Source organism: Pan troglodytes, chromosome 5 (genome assembly GCF_028858775.2).
Source record: "Pan troglodytes isolate AG18354 chromosome 5, NHGRI_mPanTro3-v2.0_pri, whole genome shotgun sequence".
Lineage (NCBI taxonomy): Eukaryota > Metazoa > Chordata > Mammalia > Primates > Hominidae > Pan > Pan troglodytes.
In genome coordinates this window covers 139,685,670-139,706,006 of record NC_072403.2, presented here as the reverse complement: position 1 = coordinate 139,706,006, position 20,337 = coordinate 139,685,670, and the positions used below count along the sequence as shown (strand labels likewise).

The 20,337-nt window shown below is 35.6% G+C and overlaps 1 protein-coding gene across 6 annotated transcripts in view; it reads left to right on the top strand.

The window, feature by feature from the left end:
- THEMIS (thymocyte selection associated) overlaps positions 1-20,337 on the top strand; it is a 232,673-nt gene that overhangs the window by 98,359 nt on the left and 113,977 nt on the right. For all 6 annotated transcript variants that reach the window (XM_054686292.2, XM_016956282.3, XM_063813450.1 and 3 more), the window contains one exon: positions 10,134-11,182. In XM_054686292.2, coding sequence (XP_054542267.1) covers positions 10,134-11,182 — 1,049 coding nt within the window. The remainder of the gene's footprint in view (positions 1-10,133; positions 11,183-20,337) is intronic.

The following is a 20,337-nucleotide window of genomic DNA, read 5'->3' as shown; positions in this document are numbered from 1 at the left end:
ACCCGGGTTTAACCATTCTTCAGACATTTGAATAATCCCTGTGTTTTTAGCCTCCTGGCTTCACCTTGCTTTCCAGGGGTCTTATGTCTCCAAATTCTGTCTTTGGAGGTCTTATGGGACAACAACAGTTCATTTTTCTTTGGATTTTGCCTCCTCAGGCACATAAGCATTCCTTTTTCTATTCTGTCAAGTAATTTATCATTCTTCCCTCTGATTTCTGTCTTCATTTAGATTAAGGATTGCAGATATCTTTTAGATTCATTGAACCTTTTTTAAAAAACTTTCTTTTTTGACTTTTTACCCCTGTGGTAAATTTGATGGGAGAAAGGATTGAAAAGGTATAATTTTAGCCCTACACCTCACTACCTAATTAAATTAGTTCTAGCCCAGAGTTTTGCCTGGATCTATTATAATCTCTCAAAGGACTGGTTGCTACTCCTGCTAAATGATAATAAGAATAATTTATAAATTTAATGTATTTAGTAAAACACAATTTTCAGTAATTTATAAAAATATCACATTAATTTCTTATGTATGTATTTATATCTTCTCAGTGCTTGAGATGGAGTAAATGTTCCATAAGCATTCAATAAATCAAGTACATGAAAGAATGAATGAAGCAAGTAACACATTGTTTATGCGTGTATATGTTTCACAGTACAAAGCTCCTCTTTAGGTAACAAGGGGGTTTTCTCACTCACTATATCCAGATTTGACTTATTATGATGACATATTTATGAGTTCAATAGCTAAGGAAAATATGAACTTCATGGTACCAAAGTTTATATCATTTATATTCATATAACAGGTTCAATTTTTGTTAGTGATGCTTTTCGTAATGTGTCCATGAAAATACTATGACAACATGATATTTAGAACCAGTGGATACTCTAGTTAGCTCCCTTTCATTTTGTTCCTTTAGGCTGCAGTCTTATTTCTAATAGAAATATCATGCAGCTAGCAGAGGAAGGTACCTATTTTGTATTATGTATATATTTATTTTTACATTACCAACTATTAATGCCTTGTTAGGATTTTCCAGAGAAAAAGAATATCTATGTGTGCTAAATATACCTAATTATACATTAATATATACAGTGTTATTTGTTTATTTTAAGGAATTGGCTCATGCAAGTATGGGAGTTGAAAAGATCTAAATCTGTAGGACAGGCTGCACAGGCTCAAAACTCAGGCATAAGTTAATGCTGCAGTTTTGAGGGAGAATTTCCTTTTCTCTGGCAATTCTCAGTTTTTGCTCTTAAGACCACCAACTGATTAGATAAGGCCCACCTAAATCATGGAAGGTAACATCCTTTACTGAAAGTCAACTGATTGTAGATGACAGCTACATGAACAAAATACCTTCACAGCATCACCTAGGTTAGTGTTTGATTAAATAACTAGGTAATATAGCCTACGCAAGTTGATATGTAAAACTAACCATTACAAACATCAATGGGATACATGTTAAAAGTGTCTAAAAAAGTGTTTATTTGCTTTTCTTAGATTTTATGGACTAAATTAAAATGTAAAAGGCAAAGTAGTGTTACAAATAAACTCATATCAAATGCAAGTGTATTCATTTTAAATAACTCTCAATTTCTCAGTGAGGATTATGATGATTTTTTCTAAAAGTTACAGAGCCATTCAAAAGGCTCTCTTTGTTTAGAAATATGGACAGCAGATGAACCAGAGGAGAACCTGCTAAGAAAATAGAAATTCACAGTATAGCTTTTCTTAAGTTGAAATAAAGTTAAATAAATTTAAAAAAATAATTCGCAGAATATCCATAAAGAAAATTGAGATCAAATGAATGAAGTGTAAAGCAAATTTTAATTTAAAAGTCTGGAACAAGGCAGAGCTCAGAAATTTTTAGTAAATCTAATAACTGCCCTATAATAAGGATTGTAATGCAATGCAAATATGTAACTAAACAATTCATTGAGTGGGTGAGAGATGAAGATGAAGTTCATACTTTTGAGAAAAACAACTGTAGTCTTAGAAAGTAAATGACAAAGATTAAACAGTAAAAATGTCTAACAAATATAGAGATTATTATTATTAAATAATAATGGAGGAACTAGAAGTTGGGAGAAATTGTAGCACTAGAATTTATAAAATTTCTTTGGAGAAAAATATGTAGAAACAATCATCTTGTCCTCAAGTCTTGAATAAGAGTGTCTCAGCAGATTTCCATCCTTGTACTAATTTAGGTCCAATTGCAAAGGATTGGTTCTCACTTAGTGAGTTGAGACCAAGAGTGTTCTAGAATTGAATATTAAATATCCAGGGAAACATATGTTGCCCATCACCAACCAAGCTTAAAGGTAACTCTTTATTTTCTCTTTAAAGACAATTTTAGTGGTGTCCCCTAAATTCAAACTTAGTTAAGAGGGTTGTTACAGTGGCAAATATAGAAAAGCACCACATTATGATTAGCATTCACCCTGTGAAGGGACTTTCCCTGAAAGAACTTAGTGAAACAACTCAGCAACATAAAGAAGTAACCTGTTACTCTTTCAGAAAAAATGGAATGGAAATTGTTTTTCACAGGGGCTCCCTTTGGATAACAAGAAAACATACCCAGCAAGGATAATTCATATTCACTCACAAAGGAATTCTGGGAAGTCTAAACTAAAGTTTGATAAGTACATAATGTTTTTACTTTGGTTTAGTTTGGAACAGAAAAACTTGTAATACAAACCTCCAGGAATGTTTCTCAGTCTCATGCTCTCAGGTGTTGCCTTCTTATCTAACATTTTAGAGTCAAAAAGAACTTTTTTGGAAAATGACATGCTCTAATTTAGCTTGTACTCTTTGGTCTTTTTTGGGGGAGGAAATTCCATTTTCCCAATCGTAAAATAACAAATGCTTGTTTAAAAAATTTATCTCTCTCTCTCTCTCACACACACAGACACACACACACATGATTAGAGCTATATATACCACAATATAAGCAGTTGTTGTCTAAAATTTTATAAATCTATAAAATATTCTAATTGTTTTTCCTCTCTTATATTTTAAAATATTTCTATAAAAGCATGCAACTTTTTGTTTTATAAGAAAAACAACACTATAAGTGTTGGTGTCTTTATCTTTCTCTAGGAGAGATTCTTAGATATAATATTTGCCATAAAAATTAATGAAACCTATTTCAGTTTAAAAACTTGAGGATGTCATTGCCAAATTCTAGGTAACCGTAAGCAAATAATGAGTTTTTATTTTAACTTTTGACTGTGGAAAACTTAAAACATATGAAAAAATCAACAGAATAGTATAAAAAAAGCTTTCATTTTAATGTATTAGCAGACATGAGAGAATAATATAAAAATTCAAAGTTCATGCAAAAATAATGAGGCAGATTGAGTTGCCAGTAAATTGGATGTCTATGGGCTTCATGGCACTTAGTATAGAAAGAAAGGTAGACTCCCTGATTTCAATCTCTCCTCCCATTGAGTTATCAGATAATCTGCCAAATTCCTAATTATAATTTGGTCTTTCTTAATCTGAAATATTTTGGATTTCCTCCTGAAGTAGTTATACATTCCTCATCCTGGCATTCAAAGTGTCAATTCATTTCCATAGTGCTTCTTTCAGTGAGTCTCCTGTCCAGTCCCTGTGCTCTAATTTAAAATCCTGAGATGCTGGATTTCTTTTTAATTACTGACTATTCTCAATTTCCTTCTTATCATTGATCACGGTGTCCTTGCCATCTGGATTATACCCTCTCCTATTCTATCTTAGCCTGTAATTTCTTTTCATTCTTAAAGTCTCATGTTGTGGCCATGCCTTTCATAAAATGTCTTTATCCTCGTCATCAAATTAAATATGCTATTTTTCCCCTTCTTTTTCTGCCTACTGTAATTTTAATTGAGGCTTTTATATGATTCCACTTTCTCTTTTCTCTTAGCATATCAATTATACTGTAAAAAACATTTTTAGTTGTTACCCTAGAGTTTGTAATATATATTTACAACTAATATAGGTCACTTTCAAATAGCACAAATAACGTCACGAGTACTGCAGTTACCTTATAAGAAAGTATTCCCCATTCCTCCCTCCTCCCTCTTAAAACAGTACTGTCATTCATTTCACTTATCTGTGAGCTATAATCATCCAAAATATTGCTACAATTATTATTTTTAACAGAGTGTTTTCTGTTAGATCAATTAAGAATATGAAAAATAAAACGTTTTATTCTGCCTTCATTTATTCTCCAACACTCTTCCTTTCTGTGTGTACATCTGAGTTTCCTACCTTTAACATTTTTCTTTTCTCTGAAGAATTTTTTTAGAAATATTTCTTGCAAGGTAGGTGAACTGGTGACAAATTCCCTGAATTGTTGCTCACATAAGTAAGTCTTTATTTCTCCTTTACTTTTGAAGGATGATTTCACTGGATGCAGAATTCTAGGTTGGTGGGTTTTTTCCAACTCTTTAAATTTGTCACTCCATTCTCTTCTTGCTTGCATGGTTTCCAAAGAAAAGTCCACTGTAAATGTTGTGTTTTTCCTCTATAGGTAAGGTGTTTTTGCTCCTCTGGTTCAAGTTTTTGCTTTGTCTTTGATTTGAAGAAGCCTGAATATGATACTCTTCAATGTAGATTTTTTTTGGTATTTATCCTGCTTAATGTTTTGAAGCTGCATTTATTTTGGAAAATTCTCAGTCTTGTTAATGCAAATGTTTCTTTTACCACTGTATTCTCCTTCTGGTATACCCAGGACATACATGTTACATCTTTTGCAGTTGTCTCACATTTCTTGGATATTATATTATGTTCTATTTTTTTCATTTCTTTTTCTTTTTTGGTTTGGTAAGTTTTTAATTGACATATCTTCAAGCTCATTGATTCTTTCCTCAGCAGTGCCCAGTGTAATGAGAAACCCACCAAAGACTTTATTTCTGTTTCTGTGTTTTTAATTTCTTTCTTTTTTTTTTTTTTAGACAGAGTCTTGCTCTGTCACCCAGGCTGGAGTGCAGTGGCATGATCTTGGATCACTGCAACCTCCACCTCCCGGGTTCAGGCGATTCTCCTGCCTCAGCCTCCATAGTACCTGGGACTACAGGTGCATGCCACCACACGCCTGGCTAATTTTTGTATTTTTATTGGAGATGGGGTTTCACCGTGTTAGCCAGGATGGTCTCGATCTCCTGACCTTGTGATCCACCTGCCTCAGCCTCCCAAAGTCCTGGGATTACAGGCGTGAGCCACCGCGCCTGGTCCTGTGTTTTTAATTTCTATCATTGCCTTTCAGTTTTCCCCTAGAGTTTCCATCTCTCTGCTTACATCACCCATTTTCCCTACATGTTGTCCCCTTTTTCCATTATACTCCTTAGCATTATTATTAAATTTTAAGTTCCTGGTCTGATAATTCCCAAATATGTGCTATATCTGAATCTGGCTTTGATGCTTGATTTGTCTCTTCAGAGTGTGCTTTTTTGCCTTATAATATATGTTGTAGTTTTTTTTTTTTGAAAGCCCGACATGATGTTTCAGGTAAAATAAACTGTGATAAATTGTCTTAACTTGATATATTATGTTTATCTATCTAGAAGTTAGGCTGTGTTTATAGTTTACTATAATGGTAGGTGTCAGAGGCTACATTTTCATGTAGTGCTTTCTTTTGTCTGCCATGTTGACTTTAGTCTCTAGAGACTCCTTCTTAGGTACGGTCTTAAATGCCATTCTTTGAGTTGTAGTTTCCTGTTATTATACAGGAGCACTGTTGATGTGGTCGTATGTTATGGAGGGGGGATTTCTATAATTTTATGATTAGGTTTCAGTTATTAGTGAGCCTGTGTCTCTAGGCTGTGACCTTCACAAGTGTTTCTCAGCTTTTTTGTCCCCTTTGGGAGAGATAGAATAGCTAGTGGAGGCTTGAGTTGGGTGTTCCCTTTCCTTCATGTAGAAGTACAGAGAAGGTTGGAGTTGGGTATTGCTTTTTCCCCACATAGAATATTAGAGGTGGCTTGGTTGGGTAATTCCCTTCCCCCATGATAGTTGTTAGGCTCTGGCAAAGCACAAGTTGGTTAGGCTGTGCTAAAATAGTTTTCCTTGAGGACAGGCATTTTTTAAGGAGAACAGAATGCTCTGGGTATGTTTCAGAATGGTTGCTTCTTCTCTCACCCTGCCAGAAGCACAATGAAATTTTTCTCATCTTCACCCTGAGAACCTGGATGGGCCCCTGAAAGTAAGACTCAGAAAAGTGTGGGAGGCCCTCCTAAACATACTCCCCAACTCTAGGAGTTTTATCTCTTAAACAATTCTACCTTTAGTCCCCAGTTACCCTTCTATTCTTCCAGATGCTGGCTCCAGCAGTGGTTTTTGCCCCCAGTGAGCTATGACTGTTTGTATTTGCCTACCTGTCTAGTTTTTGGGGTGGTGGTTTGCCCTGTGATCTCAATTCTCTGGTGAATCTAAGAAGAGTTGTTGATTTTCACTGCATGTGCTATTTCCTTGTATTGAATCTTCTCTTTAGGCATCTATATCATGATTTTGCCTAATCTTTTTTATTAAAAAAACTTGGATGAAAATATTTTACTTTGCTCATATATTTATACCTTGATCTCTCTATTATGTTGAAGACATTAAATACAAGTATTTATTGCATTGAACAGGCCATTGTTTAAGTGAAACTGCAACCTTAAGAAAAGTGTCTTAAATAAAATATACAATAGCTGCTATGAATAGTAGCAGGAGTTTAAACATAGAAAACTTTTTTTTTTCCAGTGAAATTTTATATAGAATATATTTACTGAATTGCTTCCTTTAGTGGTCACTCATAGACTTTGTTCTGGCAATTATTTTTTATTCATTAATTCATTTATTGAGTATCTACTATGTGCCAGGTGCCGCTCTAGACATTCTAGACATTGATGAAGAAAACAATGAAAGCCTCCCGCCTCTGTGAAGGCATATGTTTCAGTTTAGGGAAACAAAAATAGAAAATGTTCATAATATAAATTAACAAGTTATATGGAATGATAGAAGGTGAAGGGTGACATGAAATAGAGAAACAGAAAAGGGCAAATAGAAGAGAAGCTTGCAATTTTAAATAGTGCATTTAGAGTAGGTCTCACTGCCGAGATGATATTTAAGCAGACTTGAAGAAGAAGAGGAGTTGGCTGTGAGCATATCTGGCTGAAGTATGTAACAGGCAGAGGAAACAGGCTGTGCAAAGATCTGACTGACAATGAGGAGGTCCGGGAGACAGTGGGGAGTTAGAGTGAGACAAAGGAGTAGCAGATGAGACCCAGGTGGTGCCAGGGGCCAGGTAAGGACTTTGGCTTTTATACTAAGTGAAAGGACTGACACTGTAGGCTTATAAACAGAAGACAGACATAATTTATTTAGCATCTAAAAATAATATTTGCTTTCCCTATTGAGACTTGACTGCAAGGATACCGGTTAGAAAGCCACTGCAGCAAGCCAGGCAAAAGACAATGTGGCTTAGATCAGGATAGTCCTGATGTAAGATATTTCAGGTGTTAAAAAAGAGAAAAGCTAAGGATGTCTCTGAGATTTATGGACTGAACTGAAAGAAAAGAGTTTCCAATAGCTGAGTCTGGGAAGACAGCATATAGCTTAGGTTTTGGAGGAAGATTAGATTTCAGTTTAAGCATGTTAATTTTGAGACATCTATTAGATGTCCAAGTGGAGATCTGAAGTAGACATACTGCATTCAGGAAAATGTTTTGGCTGGAGCTATACTTTGGGTAGTCATCAGCATAAAGATGATATTTAAAGACATGAGACCACTTAAGATCAGTGTAGGCGTGGGTGTAGATAGAGGGAAAAAGAGAACCAAGACACCCTAAAAGGTGTGTGTAAGGGGTGGGTGGTGTATAGGGAGAAGAAACCAGCAAAACTGAGAAGAATCACAAGTGACATAAGGGGAAAGCAAGTGAGAAAAATGTATCAAAGAGGAGGGAGTCTAATCCACTTTGTCAAATGCTGCTGAGATCTTAAGTAAAATAAGATAGGCTAGCATCATTTCAGTGGATTTAGGCACAGAAGTATTGAAGATAGGTCAGTAATTGAATACAAAAAATTTAAGAGTTTGGATAACATGGCCTGTAGGGTTTCTCCAGCAGCAATAAAGTCCTCCAATGCATTAAAGCTATTCCTAGCCCACAGCACCCACCATGTACAAAGACAGATTGGGATCTAGCTTGTATTGAAACTGATGTTCTGGTGGATCAATTCTGAGTTCTCAGGAAGTCCTTGATGGCATCTATTCTACTAATCTCTAGCTCTTCCCTAGACTTGAGGAATAGCATGAGCCTATCTAGAGCTAGCTCTAGAATTCTTAAACCTAGCTCATTTTGATTCAAACAACCAGAATTTTAGTTTCTAAACTTACCTTGAGGTTCAGGGAAGCCAGTAGGTATAATGTTAAAAGTTAGTGCATGCTAAACTTTATAACATAACTTATTAATGTAAGAAGTGCTCTTTCAACCCTCCTTTTTTTTCTAAAAATTAAAAATCTTTACAATTTTGCAGATCTTTAGCCTATAGGCAACCACTGATTTTTTATTTTTTTTACAAGAAAATAATACTTTTTCCTTGCTGCATCTTCAGAAACTCTATAATTACACAGGACATATAAGTAACACATAAATCACACAGGTTTTTTGATGCTGCATAAACAGTTAATAATATTAAAAGTAATATATATGTAATGTTTTGTAAGAGGATATTCTGTCTTCTAAATATTCCAAATTGTTCATTTTCAAAAGCATGGAAGGAAGAAAAAAATGACGGAAGGGTGGCTGGAGATATTGAAAATCAATGCCATATCATGAAAATGCTATAAAAGTTATGTTAGTAAATTATCAAGAAAATATAGACTATTATAATACCCTGTTAATATTAACACATAACTTTATTATATTTTTTTTATTTTTACGTTTTGAGACAGGGTCTCACTCTGTCACCCAAGCTGAAATGCAGTGGGTATGATCATGGCTCACTGCAACCTTTGCTTCTCAGGCTCAAGCAATCTTCCCACCTCAGTCTCCTGAGTAGCTGGGACATGCCACCAGATTCAGCTAATTTTTTCTAATTTTTGTACAGAGACAAGGTCTCACTATATTGCCCAGGCTAGTCTCGAACTCCTGGGCTGAAGCAGTCCTCCCACCTTAGCCTCCCAAAATGCTGGGATTACAGGCATAAGACACAGTGCCTGGCCAATACATAAGTTTATTAATTCAGGACCATTTATAATGATACGATGTTGGGTGGTATATGAGGAACAGGTAAATAAATGCAGGACAATATTTTAAGCATCTCTGTAGTCTCAAAGGAAGACTCGTGAGACAGTGGATGGTTGGAAAAAATACGGATATCCATTAACCCCAGTGACGCATGAGGCAATGAATACATTGGTGAGTACTCACCAGCATACCTAGGGCTCTTGAATGGCTCCTCTGATTGTGACCCACTCTGCACCACTCCTTTGGTAGGCATGTATAATATAACACCAGTGGAGAAAGAAAGAACTTTGACATTGGAAAAATATTGCATCTTGGTATTTATTTTCGCATATTAATCTCAAGTAGCTTGTATCTTAGGATTTTGCAATATTGTTTCAACTCACAGGATATGATTTGGTATAAAGGTTTGTTTTGGGTCAAAACTGTCTTCTATGATAATTTGATATATAAAGTCTGGCCCTCAAGAATATGACTTAAAATGACCTAATAATTTATAAACCTTCATATAAAATTTATGAACACATTTACATACATATTCACACACATATCTATATTCATGTATGTTATGGATGATAAAAGTATAAATATAAGCACAGGAATATTTAACATGAGAATCAGGACAGTGATCGTACGTCAGTAGACGTGAGGATATGATTTTGAGGAGGTTCCCTAGAGCTCCAAGGTACTGGCTAATGTCCGCTTCTTAAACTGAGTATGGGCTTATGCGTGTTGGTTTTATATTCAATCTCTTTCATCTTAAAATTTGAAAAAAGGAAAATCACACATAAGAAATGATATATGATGATCATCTGAGTTCTTTATTTTGTAAAAGAAATTTATTTATGGCATCAGGAGAGTATTTCACAGCAAACGTTTTGAAGTACAAAAATATCATAGTGATTTATTTTTTCTTTTCAGTTCGAAAAGATATAATCCGCATCCTCCCCAGTCTAGATGTCGAAGTCAAAGACATCACTGATTCTTACGATGCTAACTGGTTTCTTCAGCTGTTATCAACAGAAGATCTTTTTGAAATGACTAGTAAAGAGTTCCCCATAGTGACTGAAGTCATAGAAGCACCTCAAGGAAACCACCTGCCCCAAAGCATTTTACAGCCTGGGAAAACCATTGTGATCCACAAAAAGTACCAGGCATCAAGAATCTTAGCTTCAGAAATTAGAAGCAATTTTCCTAAAAGACACTTCTTGATCCCCACTAGCTATAAAGGCAAGTTCAAGCGGCGACCGAGGGAGTTCCCAACGGCCTATGACCTAGAGATCGCTAAGAGTGAAAAGGAGCCTCTCCACGTGGTGGCCACCAAAGCGTTTCATTCCCCTCATGACAAGCTGTCATCTGTATCTGTTGGGGACCAGTTTCTGGTGCATCAGTCAGAGACGACTGAAGTCCTCTGTGAGGGAATAAAAAAAGTGGTGAATGTTCTGGCCTGTGAAAAAATCCTCAAAAAGTCCTATGAGGCTGCGCTGCTCCCTTTGTACATGGAAGGAGGTTTTGTAGAGGTGATTCATGATAAGAAACAGTACCCGATTTCTGAGCTCTGTAAACAGTTCCGTTTGCCCTTCAATGTGAAGGTGTCTGTCAGGGATCTTTCCATTGAAGAGGACGTGTTGGCTGCCACACCAGGACTGCAGTTGGAGGAGGACATTACAGACTCTTACCTACTCATAAGTGACTTTGCCAACCCCACGGAGTGCTGGGAAATTCCTGTGGGCCGCTTCAATATGACTGTTCAGTTAGTTAGTAATTTCTCTAGGGATGCAGAACCATTTCTAGTCAGGACTCTGGTAGAAGAGATCACTGAAGAGCAATATTACATGATGCGGAGATATGAAAGCTCAGCCTCACATCCCCCACCTCGCCCTCCGAAACACCCCTCAGTAGAGGAAACAAAGTTAACCCTGCTAACCTTAGCAGAAGAAAGGACGGTAGACCTGCCCAAGTCTCCCAAGGTAAGGCTATGGTTTTGCAATCTTTTCTCTGGAGTGTGTTCCTTGAGGCAATTTGTTTCAAGTCTTTTCTGAGTGTGTTTTGCTTACTTTTCTTTCTTTCATGCCATATTTGCAATGAGCTTTTCTGATGTGCAGTAGATGAATGAACATCAACAGTGTGTAAGCTGTTGCAGCGTTTTATATTTTGATGTGGCATGAAGTTTAATATTGAATTGGAAATAGCAGAGATGACATTTGGATATGATGACCCAAATTGCCTTTTCAGTGGGTTTTGGTAATTAAGAATATTTTATAAAGTGCCTTAGAAGCAAACCTCTTTTATTTTAGAAGTTCTGTTAATTTTTTTTTCTAAGTAAAATTTAATACCTCATCCAGGAAATTAACATACAGTAAACTTCCTTCTTCTGGGGATGGGGGCTTACTGGTAGCATGCATCTATAGCACATGTCTTCATTTTGTTTTATGTGCAGAAAGATGTAAAAATATCTTGGCAGAACAGTGTGTGAGAATGTGAGCATCTGCCCACATTCTGCTTATCTTAGAATCGTAATCTTTAACAGTTCTATTGAAAAACAAAATCAATAAAATTGCAGACAGTATGAAATCATTACAGAATCAACAACTCCATAACCACTCTAAAGATTTTGGAGGGTGATTCAGCTTCATTTCCACTTGAGGTCTTTGCCTCTTGAAAACTGCCTTCTGGCTGCCTGCAAAGCGCTTGCCCTTACACCATGATGTGTAGGTCGTTTATCCAGACGTGGTTCTGTGGTGTGTGGAAGGAATGCATTCTGGTCTGGCAGATGTTGTACTTGCAGCTTGGGGAAACAAAGCAATTAGTAAAACAAAGAGAGGCTGTGTTTACTCTCTATGCTTAGAAATAATAGCAGCCTTAGGCTTCAAGTATATGGATATGGAAATACTTTTATTTCTACATCTCAGATATTGCATTCTGATTGTAGCTAGGGAAATCCAGTAAGGATCTCCAAAAGCATCTTTAGAAAAAGATAAAACCAGCAGAAATCTTCTTCCCAGACAAACAGTTTTGAAAGAGTCATTTGATATAATACAATGATTTCCAAATAATGTTGATTAACGTGTTGCTGTTGTTTTGAAGGGTATTTTTGGCTTCTCCCATTTCACGTATTTTTATTACTGAACTGAATAGTGAGAAATGAAATGAGAAATGAAATGTCTTCTTTGTGTTTTAGTGGTAGGCAGAATAATTTCCCCCTCACTCAAATATTTATATGCCTAAATTCCCAGAACCTATGAATATGTTACTTTGCATGGCAAAAGAGACTTTGCACATGTGCTTAAAATTAAGGACATCAAGATGAGATTATCTTGGATTATCCAGGTGGGTCCAATTTAATCACAAGAGTCCTTACAAGAACCTTTCCAGATAAGATCAGGGTTAGAGGGATATGTAACTATGTAAGAATGGTCAGAGATCCAACATTGCTGCATTTGAAGATGGAGGAAAGGAATCATGAACTAAGCAACACAAATGGCCTCTAGAAGCCAGAGAAGACAAGGAATCAGATTCTTTCCCAGAGTCTCCAGGAAGGAGTGCAGCTGACAACACTGGTTTTAGCTAGTGGGACCCACGTCAGCTACTAACCTATAGGACTGTAAAATAATAAATTTGTATTATTTAAGCCACTAAGTTGATAATAATTTATTATAGTAACAATAGAAAGATAATATAAGACATCAAGTTGAGAAGGAGGAATACTTAAAAACCATAGACAGTCAAATCTATATGCAAGTCACTACCTGTTTTGCTGGAAACTTGTTGTTGTTGTTGTTGTTGGTTTTTTTTTTTGTTGTTTGTTTGTTTTTGCTTTAAATGAATTTATTAGCACATGTACCCATAGAGCACTTAAGGGTACAGCTAAGCTTCAGGAATAATTGGAACCAAGATCTTGAAAACAGCCTAAGTTGTTTTTACTTTTCATTACATATTGGCTTTCTTTTCCCAGGCAAACTTTCTCAGTTTTTTTTTTTTTCCAGCCTACTGCTAAGAGTTCCTGCATCTCACGTCTCATTTTTTCATCCCTAGAGAAGAAGATAATCTCTTTGGCTCAAAATTTAAAAATGAAAGGGCCTTGATTGGATTAATGCCCATCTCCTGACTCAACTAATTTATTGCTTACTCCAACTAGAGGCACGATTGGAGGGTATCTGTTTGCTCTATTACAATATAATACCACAGACTCAGTAATTCATAAAGAACAGAAATTTATTGTTTTGGAGCTCTGGAGGCTGGAAAGTCCAAGATCAAAATGCCAGCAGGCTCCATCTCTGGTTCTGAGATGGCCTCTTATTGTTCCATTTACTGGAGAGAAGGAATGTTGTGTTGTCACAAAGCAGAAGTGGGGGAACTCTTTCCCCAAGCCCTTTTCTTAGCAGCATTAATCCATTAATGAGGGCTCTGCCCACATAATAAAAACGCATCTCATTAGGACCCACCTTCCAACAATGTTGTGTTGGTGATTAAGTTTCCAGCATATGAATTTTGGAGGGAATAAAATATTTAAACCACAGCAGTTGGGAGGAGAATGAGGTGTGGTTGCCTCTAGTATCTAGCAATACAGAATTGCAGGATGTGAAGATATGGAGATACAAATAATAGATGTCCACTACCATCAGAAAGAAAGCACTCATAGGGAAAAAAAAAGGTTAAAATTTTTAAAAATTGTCCTTTGCCAGGCATTAGATGAAAATGATCTAAGTGTTTTATTAGGAGAGAAACTCACAGAACAACATTACGCCTAGACTACTAAACTGAAGTGAATGAAATCTTTGACTAAACCCATACATGTAGGATTCCAGATACTTAATAATTCCTAGCTGTTTTTTTACTGGTCAGACCCCACATAGAGTCTTGGTGTTCAATTCTGAGTCTCACTCTAGAGACTTTTAACTGGAGTGTGTAAGGAGCTGTTAAAGATGTTAAGAGGTTCTGGAGCCATTTTCATTTGAGGAATAGTTGAAGACATTGAGTGATAATCTAAAATTGGAAGACTTGATACTAGATGATATTAGTTATTTTATACATTTAAATAGTTGCTTTGTGGCAGAGTGCAGACTTATATTCCATTATGACATCTTCAACACTGGGTGAAAGTTAAAGGGAGGACAAATTTGGTGTAATATGTTGGAACAGGTTTCTTCTCCCCAAAATGTTTATAGTAGAAGATAGGAAATCATGTCAGTGATATTGTCAGGGAATCCCTGCTTTGGTTGAGAATTTATCAGACAGTTGAGAAGAGTCTACAGTTCTTTGTTTATGAATAGTTCCTTTAATTCTAGTGTGATAGATAAAGCATTATATTTTCTCTGAAATCACTTTAAAATGTCAGAGGATGCTACAATTCACCTGTATTTAGACCTACTAACCTCCTAATTTTCAGCGATTATTTTTTACCATGAAGGCAGGAATCTGCTTAATACATTGTTTATAGAATGTAAACAGAAGCTCTTTCAGTTTCTTCATAATCTACTCCAAAAATTTTGCAAATATTTCTTATTCTCACAAAGTCATCTTTTCATATATTCCTTTTATGTTTCTTTTGATATTTACATGAAGTCTCTTCTATCATGTGTGCTTTTGAAGAACGTTTTTTATACTTCATAGGTAGGAATCAGCCATTAAAAAACAGCCTCTAAGATTATGGATTATATATGGAATATTACTTTAAATTTGGATAACAAATAGTAAGAGTTATTCAGAGTTTAAATATTCAAACTCATTTAGCTCATTAAAATGTGGTTTTACATGCACAGAGAAGAGTCCTAGATGCTTCATTATATGAATTTACTTTTGCCTTCCCAATGGATCATTAACTTTACTAAATCATTTCTTGCATTAAGTAACAGACAGATGTATGGGCAATCTAAGAGTAAGAATCTAAAATTCACCCTGCATTAGCCAAATTAACCTATAGCAGGTATCTGCGGTTGGTTATGAACACTACAAGCTCATCTAAAATGTTTGGAAATTAAGAATATATGAGGACAGGTTACAGGAACTAGGAGAAATAGAAAGAATTGTTTTCCAAGGTAAGATTGGCAACTGTTCTCCAGCTTTAGCAATACCTAAAAAGAAAAAAAAATAGATTGGTGTAGAAACTTTAGAATTATAATTTCAGTTTGGGCAGGGACACGAGTGGGGGGATGGTTACCAACAGGATTATAGCCTACTCCAAGACCTATGAGATTTTATGTGAAATAATATTATAGTTGTTCTTTAAATGTGTTAGTTAACTGTTTATAAGGATAATGTATGGAATCTAAACAAAGGAGTGGGAATAAGCCAGGGGAATCCTCAAAATTTCCTTTAGGTTTATGACATAATGCAGAAATAATGTCTTTAGGATCTGTGCATCTGAATTTTTAATCTGATGGAAACAATATTATAAAGTGACTAAATAAATGAAGCTGGGCCTGAAATTGTGTTCTAAATAGAAATGTTGTCAGGTAGATTCTCCTTCCTTGAAGGTTGGTTTGTATGTTAGAAGTGGTTTCAGATAGTTCAGAAGAACATATACTCACTGGGGTTTTTGCCTGTCGTGGATATATATAGCTACGACTCCTGAGTGCCACACAGGAGAAATGCAACTTCTGTATTCTGATGAAAGGGTCTATAACCAGACAGAAAACAAACCTTTGGTTGAAAGATGAGATATTCCATGTCTTCAGAGACTGCAGCTGGGACCAGAAATCTTGTATTTCACTAACTCTGTTTGGCCATTTAATGCCCAAGTGTCCACTTTGCTGCCTGAATTTCTAGATTTCTGTCGGACAAGAACACCCATAGGAGACATTAAGGCAAAGAGCAAGGGAGGCAGTAATGGCAAGGTACTGTGAAATGAGCAGAAAAAAATCCTGCACCAGAATTAGAGTGAGGGCTGAAAAAGGCAGAAGGAAAGCAATGGTTCCTGGGGAGTGCAAAGAGAACACTTCAGCAGCTGCTGCTGGTGCTAAATTGTCACTTCTGATCTGGTGTGACAGTTACAGTGGCTGAAATGTGTTAGAGAAATCCATGTTACTGGGCTAAATCTAGATCATTAGAGAGTAGTATTATACCCACTTGTTTGTTATCAATAGGGTTTGGTCACAAACAATGTGACTTGTTTTTGTTTTTGTTAACCTGATGTAGTATAAATACATTAAGAGTGTTTGAATTTGTAGCTGACTCTGAGCTTCTGAACACTCACACCTTTCTACTCATGGTAGGTCCTTTTCGTGTAATATAGAAGCTGTAGTACTGATTTCCCTCTGAATAGGGAAGATTACTGTTAGAGAGTTTTTCAAAGACCCAACACAATGAAGATAGAATACAGACATATTTAAATATTGGGTTTTTGAATCTGAAAATAAGAGAAATAAAGGAAACTTTTGAACTTCCTTTAAAAAATTGACAAATTTTGACTGTGAGATACAATTTCAGCTTTTTTGACTGGGAGATACAATTTTAGCTTTTTTGACTCTGAGATACAATTTTAGCTTTTTTTTCTTTTAATGAAGTCTCACTCTGTTGCCTAGGCTGGAGTGCAATGGCGTGATCTTGGCTCGCTGCAACCTCTGCCTCCCGGGTTCAAGCAATTCTCTGCCTCAGCCTCCCACGTAGCTGGGATTACAGGCACCCGCCACCACGTCTGGGTAATTTTTGTATTTTTAGTAGAGATGGGGTTTCACCATCTTGGCCAGGCTGGTCTTGAACTCCTGACCTTGTGATCCACCCACCTGGGCCTCCCAAAGTGCTGGGATTACAGGCATGAGCCACTGCACCTAGCCAATGTTAGCATTTTTTTGGCAGCTATTTGAGCTTTCCTTAGAGTAAGACATGTACAGATTAATAAATCATGGTTTTTGAGTTGCCGGAGGTCTGTTGTCTAGTAAATGGCATGGGCTATAAACAGACAACTAAAGAAGTGAAAAAGACGGGAGAAGAGGGCAAAGGATGAATAAAGGAAGTGCTGGGTTGAAAGTTAGCCAAACTTGAGTTATAGCTGAAACCTCGAAGGTACAAATCCGTGCCCGATGGCATGTACGGAATATTTACAAGCTCTTTTTGTGCTTCTGGAATGGGAGAGGAGTGATCTGAATTTTAGTTTTGCTCTAGGCATGACATGTACTGTGTTGATACTTCTATCTGGATAGCTGAATTGGTATAATTGAGTTTTAAATGAAAAGGAATTGGTTAAACTAAAATATTAGCAAATATCACCTGATTTTAGGGAAATTTCAAGAAACAATGAACAAGTCTTCATACGAATAATAAAATACTGATTTTCTCTGGATAATTTATGGCTAAAGAACATGGTTTTCATTATGGCATGATTGAAGTACACTTTCAATTGGAAATATGTGAAGAAACTAAAATTTTGGCCCTCTCTGAACTTTTTAACAACTGAGAATGTTCTCACCTGGGGGCGATGATGAAAAACATTAGCTAATACTGTCCCCCACTCCTTATCTATAGTGTCAAGAACAAACATACCACCAAATATGTGATGTCATATTTTCGGTGTTACTGAGTATTACTTTTTTAGCAGAAAAAAATGTGAATTTATAAAATTTATTTATTTTCTCAATAGATTAGCAAAAAGCTTGAGCAAAATTTGGACTAAATTATTTTGCACTAGATTTCTGGCCTTTAAGAAAATTAGAATAGTTTTCATTTACTAAAATGTCCACTACATGGAAATTTCTGTTTGAAATGATAGCAATAACAGAAAAATGATCAGTTCATTGCACAGTATGTATTAAGTGAGAGCATTTGAATTGCCAACTTCCTATAATCTCTATAGAAATTTTAGTGCCTGTAATCACTAAAATTGAGTGTGGGCTCACTAGATATTTATGTTCCTTTCCTTGAGCTTATTACCTTCAGTTTTTCTTTTAAAAAAAAATCAAAAGAGCAGTTGAAGAAAAGTAGAGGAGATAAGTTCCAGTTGGCTATGCAGTTTTGAAACAGATTTGTCTGAATTTTCCATTACTATATTTGTCAATTGTGAATTTATTTTAGAATAAAAACCTTGCCTAAAAATAAATTGATAACACATAAGCTATATATTTGAGCAAATAAGTTTTGCTACAATTCCCCAGTTCCTTGCAAGTTAACCATTACTTTTAATCTTCGGTGATGTTTTCATTGATATCAGACCTACATCAATAAATATATTTATGCTTTGCTTCCCAAACCAAATTTTCCTGGATAAATATTAGGACAGAAAATGAGCACAAGATGGCTATGAAAGAATGCATTAAAATAGGCTTCCAAAAATCAGTATTTTCCCCAAGCTTTGAAAAGTAAAAAACGTAAGAAGAAAAAGATTTGTCTTAGAAATAGAAGAGAGTAGAAAGTGAAAATGAACTTTAAATTTAAGAGACCGGAGGGCCCATAAATACTCTAAAAATTCATAGACAAAGAAAAGATTCATGCATGCGTTATTTAAGGAAAAACTCTCAGCAAACCTTTTATAGCCATAAACTTTTTCATATACTTTGTCCAGAATCTAACTTCAGTATAATCATGATGTCTTAGAAACTTCCTAAGCAATACTTAATTAAGATACACTTCTAATAGGACAAGTTGCTTTTAGCCTCTTTGTAAGAGGTTAAAATATCTCTAATGCTCTCATTTGAGATATTTACCATTGGTCTCCTTTGAGATGTTTACCACAAGCCAATTACACAGACGATTTTAGATCTCATGAGAACAAAATAAGAGAGAATTCTATAAAATCAGAAGGCTGTTGACTACATAATTAGACAAACAAGAATCAAACAGTACATTAAAGGCCACAAGAAATGTATAATAAATCCACTGTTATTTATGAAGGTGCACACAAAATTAAAAAGGTTGATTATAAAATTATGAAGTCACACAATATATAAAAGGAATAAATATTTGTTTTTTTAGTGTAACTGAAAAGATACCAATATTATTCTGACTTGTGACATTATGCTCGTTCAGATCACTAAACTTTACATACCATTTGTCCTTAATAAAAGTTTGTTGTTGTTATCAAATGCTTTTAAAAGTTGTAATTAATGTCTTAAAAGTATGCAGTTACCAGTTGTGAAATAGGATCAAACACAAAGTCATGTAAGACGTGTTTTCTTAATTGTTATCCAAGGCTGAGAACCACCCTATCCAAGCTATTGTTCTCTTCATTGGTTCTGATTTCAGCTTTTCTCCTGAGGTAAAATCATTTCTGTATTTTCCATTCATACTAGACTCTGCTTCAACCAAATTCTCACAAGGTTGTCAGACATCTTGTGTTCAATAATAAAATATCCAAAGGTCTATGATCCAGACCGATCTCAATCTTTTGTAATAAAAACACCAGCTGCTCATTACTGAGCTGGCACTATACCAGGTGCTAACATGTATTAATCTCTTATTTAATCTTCCACATTGCTCCATGAGATGGATGCTGTGATCATCTCTATTTTGCAGATAAGGTAATTTAGGCTAAGGGGTATATAAGGTGTGTCATGGTTACCAGTGATACTCAGGTTGCCAGATTTTATGGTCAATCCTCAGTCCTCATATTATTTGAATACTAGGTACTATTTGGCACAGTTAAACACTACCTACTTTTAAAATCCTTTCTTAGAATTCTGGAATATTATGCCTTGCTGATTTCTTTATACTGTAGTGGTTGTATTTTTCTCTCATCTTTTTTGGTGGCTCTTCTCTGATCTCCCTTAACTCTTAATGTTCAAGTGCCTTTGAGCTCAGTCTTTGGTCTCTTTTCTATATATGCCTACTTTTAAAATTCCTATCCACACACACAAATTTCTTATTTTATGCATATAAAATGGCTGTCAGTAGAATTATTCATGTATATGGATTCATAAAGGAAATCAACCAGAAATGGTGTCATATTTTTCTGTTAAAATCTGCTTAAATATGTGTAAATGTCATTTTTTAAGGAGAGTTCAGCTCCTGGGAGATGCTAGCTGTATCACTATGTCTGTTCTGTAGCAGTTACAGTTTTCGACTATACCTCTGGAAGAGATTGAAGGTCAGGGAAAGTGATCAGGTAAGGAAAGAGCCTTCCTACCGACATGCTATTCTGATGAATGTAGGCTTATCATGCTTAGGACTTTTCTTTCCTGATCCACTGACGAGA